At 29.3% G+C, this 12,009-nt stretch overlaps 1 protein-coding gene across 1 annotated transcript; it reads right to left on the bottom strand.

Annotated features, from left to right (window-relative positions):
- Positions 1-3,860: 3,860 nt before the first annotated feature.
- Positions 3,861-5,172, bottom strand: LOC112691123. Its single transcript, XM_025565275.1, has 2 exons — positions 4,159-5,172; positions 3,861-4,070 (listed from the first exon to the last, which is right to left on the bottom strand). Exons 1-2 carry the CDS (start codon positions 4,439-4,441, stop codon positions 3,868-3,870), a joined length of 486 nt encoding a protein of 161 aa, XP_025421060.1. The 5' UTR covers positions 4,442-5,172; the 3' UTR covers positions 3,861-3,867.
- Positions 5,173-12,009: the final 6,837 nt, after the last annotated feature.

The following is a 12,009-nucleotide window of genomic DNA, read 5'->3' as shown; positions in this document are numbered from 1 at the left end:
TTGGCACGTATGTATCATACGTTGTCAATCGTTAAACCACGTTTTCGCATCGATAATCGGATGAGGTGGCGCTGCCGATCCGTCAGGACTTATGCGAGTTTTGAAAGATCGTGTTGAAAAAAACATGTAAGACGCGTATCGCGATAAATCGTATGATTTATAATACTACCTATGTGTGTAATAATTAATGTTAAATTATTTGAAAAATTGCCAAGTCGTTGGTAAACTGTTTGGATAATCTGGTTTTTATTAATTTATTTTTCTATTCGCTTTACATCACGGACCATTCTGAAGAGAAAAAATATCCAAACTCCATTGTCGAGTTCTAGTTCAAAAAGTTTAAATAAATTAAATAGTGTTGCTTGCACACGAAAAAATTGACCTCAATTAACTGACCATTCATTGAACTCTGTCTTGACGAAGAATATCCGAACAGATTTAAGACATCTGTTTCGTATATTTTGTATTATTAACATTATCGTTGGACATGCTGTATGAGTAAACATTTGAAGATTTTAAAACTTTGTTTTTGTAATATATATATTCAAATAATCGTATTTTTTTATTTTTCTTTTAGCTGAATTCGGTACAACGGAAATCCATTATTATTTATGGTTAACGCCATTCGAGTTTCTAAAGTTCGTAATCACGGTTTTATTAGAAATGCAAACAAAAAATAATGTAGTTAAAGTTCTATAAAACAATATCTTGAATTCGTACGAAAATATTTACATTTTTAATATTGTTATCTTTTAAATTTCAGCTTTTGATGGACTGTTTATTATTCATTATTTTACTTATAGCGTGACCAGTATTTGGTTCAATAATAACGCTACCGATACAGCTACACCATTTATATGATATAAACTGTGTACGCTTCACCGAAACAAATGCTGATAATCCTAAGTATGCTAAAATGAAAATTAAAATAGCGCCCAAACAGCGGTAGTGTACTATTTTATATAATACAAAATAATCGATCAAGCGATGTTACACGGATAGCCTTTTGAATAATCTCTCTTAAACGATGTGAACAAATACTGTTTATTTTTCAAATCAATTCACCGAACCTGTCACTATCGTCTAGGTATACCAATAGATAGAAATTATTTATCAATATTATACGGAACACCTGTTATCCAAAACTATACAAGACAAGTTGTAGACAATGTGGGGGGTTAAATTCAAATAGCATAAATATCTCACGTCAGTACTGCTTGGACTTTAATTGAGCCAATAATTCGTCCGGTTGTAAAATGTTCACCTGTATCTACAGGAAAATACGGCAATGAAAGAATCAAGTTTTAAAATCAATAACATTTTTAGACCAAAATATATCCAACAGTGGGTGATATATTTAATTTCACTCATTAAAACGGTAAATATTTAATTGTTAATGTTGATCTAAATTTAAATCGAAAAAATATGACGTGAAATTAAATATAAAAAAGGTTTTCATTTTGTTTATAAAGCACAAGTTATTTCTTTTAACACGAATTTGAAAGTTTTTTACACGACGGTTTCAACAAAAATGCTAGTCCATTATATTTGAATCATTTCAATTTATCACCCTGTCACGCTTCACAATATTCCATCATTGAACACATTCGTTTGATACTTTTTTTGTACCGCCCATCATATTAAATATTAATTTACTACTACGTAGTGCATTATGTTTCGAAACAGGTCCACAGACGTCACATTTGTCGTCTCTGCGGCAAAAGAATATTACAAACGCAAAGTATTGCACAGAGAACGTATTTAACGAATTTCCAACTCAATAGGAAGCGAAAGTTTGTGTTGTCGATAAACTGAGACGAATGCGCACTCTCGAGTGAACATTTATTTAATTTTATTTTTTCCGTTTCATCGGAATGCCGTCGATAAACACACGCGGGTAACGTGTTGAAATATAATATCGAAAAATTGTGCACTACTCTGTCCGTTCGGGCACGAATAATGGTTCAAAAGCCACATATTCTACCCCTTCTGACACGGGTGAATAGTAATAGAGAAAAAATATCTCTGGCGCGTGCCCATCCAGGTGCATCGGGTACGTAGTCCGACGGTGCACAGCTGCAATCACAATTCGTGCACTCTTTATTCGACCGTCGTTAGAACTGCTATCCTCACTAGTCAAGTCTTTTTAATTGTTGAAAACCGGATAATGTGTATAAATGAACATTGTTAGGTGCGTTACCCCAGCACCCGTACTTTCGAAATCATGAATTGTAATCAAGCAGTATAATGTACTTTACTTTGTACAATTTTGTACAACCAAAATTAAATTTTGTACAACCCCCGAACTTCCCCGAAATTCAATTTCATTTTACGGGTGCTGCGGCAACGTAACCAGCACCCGGATCAACTATTACTCACAAATTTCAACTTTAAACCGTACAGTATTATGTACTTTATTTTGTACAATTTTGTACAACCAAAATTAAATTTTGTACAACCAAAATTAAATTTTGTACAACCCCCGAACTTTCCCGAAATTCAATTATTATTAAACTTTTGGATTTTAGAGTGATGAACGTGTTTTTTTTACAATGATGTATCCTTTTTTTTATTTTATTTTTATTATTGTGTCTGTCGTCACGTTTTGGAGTAGTAATAGTGCATTGATTTTTGACTTCAGCCCCTCTTAAAAAGAAAATTTAATCTAGTTTATACTTTAGGTGGTTAAAAGTAAAAAATGTATTTTAGTTTTTAAGAGACCCTGTAATAACCCTGAAAAAGTAACGGAAAAACGGGAATTTTTACGTATAACCACTTTTCGACTAAATGGATTTTTTAATTTTGCTCAAAAGCGAATCTTTGTAAAGACTTGACATTTTAACTAAATGTTTATATTAGCGTTATATATTTATGATTAAATTTTCAAAATATTTAGAATTTTTTCAAACTATTTATAGACTATTGAAATTTTTGATTATTCTATTTTTTTTTCTTGAAATACCGATAAAAAAAATTTGGCTTCTAAAAAATCTTTAAAATTTAATAAAATATTTATTATAAGTTGTTCTTATTGTAGGGGAAAAAAATCAAAAATCGTTAGTCACAATTTTTATTTAAAAATATTAAAATTTTAAATGTTTACAAAATGTGTTAAAATCGCGAAAATTTACAAGGAATTTTGAAGATGAAAATTAATAAAATTTTTGTAAATTATATCTAAGGTTAAAAACCCAACACAAGGTTCTCCATTACTTTTTCTTCAAATAACTCTAAAAAAAAATTCTAGCGTTAATATAGATGAAATGTTATGTACGTAAGAAATTTATTTTTTTACGAAATAAAGTAAAATAACGATATATTATAATTTAACTATATAGCTTGTAATATAATATATCCTACTAATTATCCTAGACTGACAAATCATCTCCGTTCATAATGGTTTTTCACATACAATGATACCTGACATTGCATTCAAATTAAACATATCCATTATAGTTATCTACTCTCCATCTATACTATACAGCAGAGCGTTATCCACTTGCCTACCTTTTTTCTTTTTCTTTTTTCTTGAATGTCATTCTCTATCTAAGCACAGAACTGTTTATTTTATTTTTTTCCTTTTGGTTATTGTTCTCCAGATAACCAACATCTTCTCAATTTCTGTTTAACCTCTTATGCGATCAATACACTTGTCAATTTTAACCTTGCTCTATCTATTTGATATCAAATTTCTGTGCTACAATATTTTAAGTAGGTAATAAAGTTTTAAAAAATAAATACAATTTATCAAAAATGTTATATTGTATATATTAAAAATTCTACATTTTGTTTATTTCCATGGGGGTTTGTAGTTGTTTCTTTAAGGTCGTCATACACTTCTCACCGATCATTGTCTCGCCGTACCATTTACTTATAATGTCCAGTGGATACTCTTAAACCAGAGCGACCCCCACTTACAAATACGATTGCACTTCTTAAATAGTATTTTTTGGTTCTTATTATTAACATTTTTGGTATTTCCTCCAAGTCCCATAAAACTGTTTTTGCATAATTTTGTGGAACATTACAGATTTTAGTAATATCTCCATAACTCGTTGATGCTTCAAGTTCTACAAAATACAAGTTAGTAAATCAATTTTTTTTTAGGAATTTTGGTAATATATAATCATTTTAAAGTATGAAGATAATTTATTTTACCTTTTGGAAGTGACATAAGCTCAATCAATAAATGGGATTTGGCATTGATTGTGTGTTTCCTTCTTGATGGAAATTCAATACAATCTGTTTCTTTTTCAGTAGAAAAGTATTTTTCAATTTCTTCTTGTACATTAATGTAACCATCAAAAGCACATAACGAAAGGACTGGGTATTTTTGTACAATCATATAATTAGGACATAACATATTTTTGCAAACATTCAATTTTGTATATGATGGCAATTTATTGAATAGTTTAGTTGCTGTAGATGTTAATGTCCCCATAACATCAATTAGTTGTATATTACCTACTAGAGTATGTTCTTTATCATTATATGGGTAATGCAGTGCCAATTATTCTATTCGTTTTGTATACAAATTAGTTTTTTTTAAATTTTTTGTACTTAAAATTCTAGTTATAAATTTTGCTGTTTTGTCAGATGTTTCATGTTTTATCAAGAATGAGAGATAGTTACTATTGTCTGCAGCTGCATAGGCCAAAGATGTTAATATAGAATCAACAGAACAAGTATTTCTTAATATAACTTTCCTATGTTTTTTACTGTTTGAGGCTTGTTGTTAAAAGTATTTCCATTTTTTAAAAATACAATTTGTTTTTCTGATCCTTTTTTGTTGAGATCGAGTTTCTCAAATCCTGCCTGTGGATTAAGGTAAGATTTTTTAGATCGACTATTTTTAAATGCTGTTGACTTTCTTTTCTTTTGCCATTGTTCTTCTGCATTTGTTTCTGTATTACATTCTACACAGGTCAAACAAATCCGTGTCTCACCATATCCCTTATCACTATCTATATTTTTTACCGAACAGCCAAATAAATGAACTGGCTTGGTACATTATACACAACGATGGGCTCCTGTAGGAAAATTACCTTACTACACGCTAAACATGGATGTAGGATACCTGATACTTCTTCATTGATTTGTTGACTTTCATTTACCTTTTCATCTAAATCGTTAGTATAATATTAGTATATACTAGTATATATGTTAGTATATTACTGTATAATTACAAATGTATGTATTAGAATTTTTATCAAGTGTCACTGTATCTATGTGAATTTTATCATTTTTTTCGTACTCAGCATCAGCATTTTCATTATGATTTTTACTGTTGTTAAATTTATTTCTATTTTTAAAAAATACAATTTGTTTTTCTGATACTTTTTTGTTAACATCGAAGTCCTCAAATCCTGCCTGCAGATTAAAGTAAGATATTTTTGATAGATTATTTTTAAATGTTGTCGACTTCCCTTTCTTTTGCCATTGTTCTTCAGCATTTGTTTTTGTATTACGTTCTATACATGTATTTGAATTTTTATCAAGTGTCACTATATCAATGTGAATTTTATCAACTTTTTCATAGTCAGCATTTTCTTTCAGATTTTTTCTGTCAGAATCACTTGATTGATTTGATGTAATTGTATTGGTGTCATATATTTTTTCAAGCGGAATATTATTTTGAATTAGTAAGTGATCGCCTTTATAATAGGAAACAAATCTTTCTAAAAATGTATCAATTCTTAATGGTAAATTATCACTTTTAAAAACTCTATTTTTAAGTTGATTGAAATTACTTTCAATTCGGACACTTGAAGCTGAAGCTTCTCCAAAACAAAATGTTTTTCTTATAATACCTGACCAACAAGAATATAACTTCATAGCCTTAATTATAAGAGGCACAATTTTTGGAGTATATTGTGCATTGTCAATATCACTTTCATTTGTTTGAACTTTCATTTTACATTGCTCAGCTATTGATGATGCCCAAATCTCAAATGAATCAAAAAAATCTTCACGTAAATCTTCAAGATCATGATCTTCGGAAAGTTCTTTGGCTTTATTATTTTCATCAATAAAGGTATCATACTCCTGTAGGTATGAAATTTTATTGGAAATTATAGATTACAGATATTTTTTACTCGAGGCACATATAGTATCTTCTGTTAATTGTTTATTTGATATTGAAATATGACCATCGTATTGTTTCAAAGCTACATTAAAAATAGCTTTGAGTATTTTATTGGCTTCTTCAATTGAATTACAGTATATTAGTAGTGCCATGGATCTCACAAATAGTGATTTTGTTCGAGCAAACTTAACATTTTCCAAATGAGTCCATTTGGTTATTAAATGAATAAAATTATTTACATCATTTCTAATATAGCATGTGAGTATAGAGCAAGTTCTATCATTTGGATTAAAAATTAATTTGTAACATGATTCTAAATATGCCTGTAGTGACTTGTATCGTGTGAATGGTTACACGATGGCTGACATTAGAGCTAATGATTGATCACATACAATCATTTTTAGTGGTTTAATGCCACATCTAAGCCAACGATCCAACCAAGAGTATATGGATAATGTATCATGTTTTTCTGAAATTATTGATAGTGCAGTAAATATTTTACCTTCTATTTTCATAATACCTTCATACAAAAACAGATGACTACTTTGATCACCATTCGACCTCTTAATTTTCTTACAACATACACCTATTACATCAAACGACAACGTTGGTATTTTGACTCTAGAATAACATTCTTTGTATATCTGTAATTGCAGGTTGCTCCAAAAATGAACAAAAAACCCATCGTATCCAACATTTCGAACAGTTGAGTAATAAGTTTCAGAATGTTTCATAATATTTACAGCAACTATTGGATTGGAATGAAACCATTCGGCATTTATAACTCTACTCTTAGCTGTTCTTAGAGTTTGATTGTTTGGTATTTGAGCTGGGATAGAATCTCCTAAAAATATATTTTGTTAGGTACATTGTGTTTTTATTGTTTATTATATGTATAACATTATATTATAATAATGGTTCATAATACTATAAATACTCCAAAATAATTATAATAAAAGTTATTAATAGATAAATGATAATGTAACTTGATTAAAGCATTGTTGTAGCAAGGAGGATGTTGTAAGGATGTAATAATATTTCCCTTAACCATGTTTATTTATTACAAATATACATATAGTAAAATGTTGAAAGATAAATTATTTTACAATATGGTCAAACGTTATTTTTTAAAATACTTCCTTTGAAAATGTCTAACAATTTAATTTTCCCTTTAAAAAAAAAGGAATATTTGATTCACAAAAAAAACTTCCTACTTAGTGTAAAATATACATAATATAGTAATTTGAATGATATCATGTTTCTTCATATTAAAATTACAAGCATTGTAAGAATATAATATATTTTTTAAACCAAACATTTTAACAAAATCAATTTTTTTTTTTTTTTTTTACTTTAAGCATTATTTTATACATAAATTAATCAGTAGCCTAAAATGTTTGGGGAAAAATTTCAAATAATTTAAATTACCCTCTTTCATCAAACGTTTCGCTTCCATGCGGTTGAAAACCGAAAGATCAATATGTTTGTCAAGCATTGCTGCTACAGCATGAATTTTTTGAGTGCCCATTAACTTGCGTTTTTTTGAATGTGAGATATTATAGGATCCAGAATATTTACATTCCATTATTACTCTGTAAAAAAAAAATAACAAATTAATGTGTTTAATATTTTAATTAGACATATATCATACAGGTACAAGGTTCTATACAATAAGATGTATATTACATTTGTACCACAATGGTCAATCTAAATATTTATTAATGGCACACACAAGAAGGATATTAAATAGGGGTAAGTATAAAAGATGTTTTCGCTTCCCTTTTTTTTTATAATATTTTTTTTATAAGTTAACTTGTTATGATTGTTTTTAAACTTTTATCAGTTTACACCATTGATATCAAATTATTGAATATACAAAGATAATTGTGTATTATCTTACCTAGAATCATCGTCAGGAATTTGTTTTATAGATCCTTCAAAAACTGAACCACAATCAGAACAATGACCACGTACTGATAAATATGTCCCATAATTTACATTAATGTAAGACTTTTTAAACACTAGACAACATGGAATTCTTGTGTGCATAAAGAAATGCTCTTGTACAATATTAGTCCATTCATATGGAGACATTATTTGATACGTTCTTGCACCTCATTTTTCCTCATATGTTCTAGTTTTAGGCTTAATAAATTGCCATTCTTTATCAGAAAATGTAATAGAAAATTCAAGATCATCAAATATAACAGTCTCGTCATCATCTGTGCAAGGAGAACTAACTAAAAAACAATAGAACATTCTTATTAAATAAATAATTGGAGAATTATTGGAAAAAAAAAATTGGAAATGGAGCTCATTTTAAGCATAGATTTAAATACAATTTTCACTTAATATTCATTAATGATTGTATATACGTGCCTACATTATATTATAGTTAAAATGTTTATTTACTTACCGGCTATTGAGTCGATAAATGATTCAGTTGAAAAAAAATTAAAAATCTTTATACAACTGAAAAATTACACAGCAAAAACATATATAGGTACCGTACAAAACTATTCACGACGAACTGTTCACAATGAAGACAAATTTGGGAATGAAAAAATAATCTGAAATTTGTCTAACCAATCTTAAAATCTGGTTGTATAATTTTTTTCCCAATACTCTACGAGATATAATTATCATTTGTTTATTTACTAATAATATTTCAACGTATTTGTTTGGTATGTATCCTACAATAGAAATTCCTGGTAAAAATGTCTAAGGACAAAATATCCACGATCAAAATATCAAGACAAAAATAATGAATTTGTATTAAAATATTATTATATAAAATCAACCATAAAATAATCTTATTATATTCACAAGAGTGTAAACAAATGTCAGATTACAATTTAAAAACAAACAAATTTAATCATACCATAATTTATAATAATGTACCAGGTATTCCTATATTAACTGTTTTTTTTATTTGATGTAAATTGGAGTTCATTTTTCCATAATAATGGTTACTATGATTAATATTAATTTTAAATAGAACCTATCTAAAAAAAAAAAAATCAACGGTTTTACATCCTCTTTTATTTTCTAACCGACATGCTACTTTTAGGGAATTGGACCAATTTCACATATCAAGGTGTCGAAAAAAATATATAATTATTTTAATTATATTTATTAATTCATTAATTAACAAAACTACAAATATACGAAAATATATTTATTTATTATTTCTATAACCAATATCGAATATAGAAGTCAGGAGGTTGAAACCAATAGTGCCCCTTGACCAAGTCAATTTGAAACAGTAATAGCAAAACAACTCTTCCGCAAAACTAATTTAATTTTTATATACATAATTATATATTTTACTATATGTAAGTTGAAACCCATAGGCAAAGTCATATCTTGATTATGCGGTAATTTAGACGCGCTAAGAATACATCCATTAATGAAACTGTCATGGCATATAATAATATTTATTAAGATTTAATGTCAGTTTAATAATAACTGTTTGTTTTAATGTAAATAAAATCTTTTAAATACCTCCATATTTAAATAGAATTAATAACTAGAGATATAAAAAAATACATATCAATCTCAAATGTTATATAGGTAAATATCATTGATTGTACAAAATTGTACAAGTCTGGCGATAACGTTTGACATGAACACTCGTTCACACGAACGTCCGCTCCGTTATCGGTCTCCGTAATTACTCCGAGTCCACCAAACATGGCGCCGCCTCAACCATCACAAACCCAAAAATCAAAACGACATTTGTCCTCGCCTTCTAGCTCATCATCACAAGAAGAAAAGAAAATCAAACAATATACATCACCAAATCGATACGCGGCATTGGCCAAGGTCACTAACGACGAAATCGAAAATGAGGTATTTAAACCAAACGATAACATAGTATCTGTGAGCAACTAAATAAAACTAAAACCACACCTATGCCTACCCGAATACCGGCGATCTACATTAAGAATGTCACCAACATCTCAATATTCAGTAAGAAAATAATATCACTCACAGGCACTAACGATATTTCATTTAAGTCTACGCCATCATTTATTATAATCCGCCCCAACAATCGCATAACCTACAACATAGTAATTGACTACTTAAAAGAAACCGACGCCGAATTTCACTCTTTTTGGCCGCACTGCAAACATCAATATAAAGCAGTAATCAGAAATCTGCATCACTCCACTACAAACGCCCTGGCTGAACTTGGACACTCGGCCACGCGCGTGGTTAATATCAAAAAGAACCATCGTCCTTTACCAATATTCCATGTAGAACTGGCTCCTAAAGAAAACAATAAAGAAATCTTCAAGATTACAAAACTTCTTCACTCCGCAGTATTGATTAAAAAATCACAAGCCAAATGCAAAAACTCGCCTCAATGCTACTCATGCCAAGCTTATGGCCATACGCGCAACTACTGTAGTCAGCAGCCCAGATGCGTTAAATGCAGCGAAAATCACTCAACTGATATGTGTACCAAAGATAGAAGCCTCCCGGCTAAATGTGCACTATGCTCTGGTGCACACACAGCTTCATACAAAGGTTGAATAATTTACAAAAAACTGACAAAATCTACAAACAAACAAAAAAAGACAGAAATTCCTAAACGACAAGTCACCTCACATCGTTATGCATCGTATGCACCCCCGTCCGGTCCATCATATGCCAGTGTAACAGCCGCCCAACCAATATCCAGTACTACAAATTCAAATTCAAATTCAACGTCAAACATCTTGAAAGAATTCAAAATATTATTAAATCCATTAATTTTTCTGATAACTGTAATTTTAAGCAAACTAACAATATTCCCATAGCAGTCATTATTTCCAATATTAAATCTTCTATCAACAAACATCATTAAAATTATCTATAATACCCATTCCATATTCTATTTGTATAAACCGTAATCTAAACTTTTAAACTGTAATCTACAAACTTGTAATAGCATGCACAATATGCTAAAACATTTAATTATAATAAAAAAAAAAATTGTACAAAATAAAGTACATAATACTGTACGATTTAAAGTTGAAATTTGTGAAAAATAGTTGATCCGGGTGCTGGTGTAACGTTACCGCAGCACCCATAAAATGAAATTGAATTTCGGGGAGGTTCGGGGGTTGTACAAAATTTAATTTTGGTTGTACAAAATTGTACAAAATAAAGTAAATTATACTGCTTGATTACAATTCATGATTTCGAAAATGCGGGTGCTGGGGTAATGCACCTAACATTGTTTACTGTTTTTTTTTATCGTAACTCGGTGATTGGTCATTTTAAACGAATGATTTTTGATTTGGTTTCCAATAACTTTGTTTTTTCTAGACGATCCGGTCCGGGATCTAAAATACCACATCTTGGTCCTGGTTGGAGTTTTTTTTTTTTTTTTTTTAATGTATAATTCAGATCGGGATCATCCGGGTATTTAACATTTTTGAGTGTACGATTTTAATGGATCTAGATTGAAAAATATATTTTCCGAAACGGTCTGGTCCGATTATACAAATGATTTTAATTATCTGGTCTAGACTATTTATATAGGACCGGGCTGTCCTTTGGGGCTACAGTATGGGTGTAAATACATTCCAGTGCGTGACCCGCGATCATACCCATGGATCTATAAATAAAATAATCAAATACGAATTTTGAGCTCAAAAAACATGTTGCGCAAAACAAAACCAGTGCATATTAGAAGATATTTTCTGTTTTTTTTTTTTTTTTTAAATAATAGAAGTAATAACTATGAAGAATTATTTTTATTTTTTCGATAACTTTATTCAACATAATATATATTTTTGTTATCGAAAAAATAAAACTAAAAAAAAAGTTCTTATTGTAAGTTAAACAGAATAGTGTTATGTCGCGTGAAACGTATTTTTACGCTTAAATTAATTACCACGTATCCTTGAATGGGTTACTAACACGTGCAATAT

This window comes from Sipha flava, unplaced genomic scaffold, assembly GCF_003268045.1.
Source record: "Sipha flava isolate LNK unplaced genomic scaffold, YSA_version1 563_pilon_pilon, whole genome shotgun sequence".
In the NCBI taxonomy this organism is placed as follows: domain Eukaryota; kingdom Metazoa; phylum Arthropoda; class Insecta; order Hemiptera; family Aphididae; genus Sipha; species Sipha flava.
The sequence above is the reverse complement of the archived record's forward strand: the minus strand, read 5'-3'. Positions and strand labels throughout refer to the sequence as shown.

Excerpts from the sequence above, each read along its gene's own strand:
- LOC112691123 (XM_025565275.1), bottom strand. The coding sequence starts at position 4,441 with ATGGGGACATTAACATCTACAGCAACTAAACTATTCAATAAATTGCCA. Across the intron at positions 4,071-4,158 it reads GCTTATGTCACTTCCAAAAG|AACTTGAAGCATCAACGAGT; the intron begins GTAAAATAAATT and ends TGTATTTTGTAG.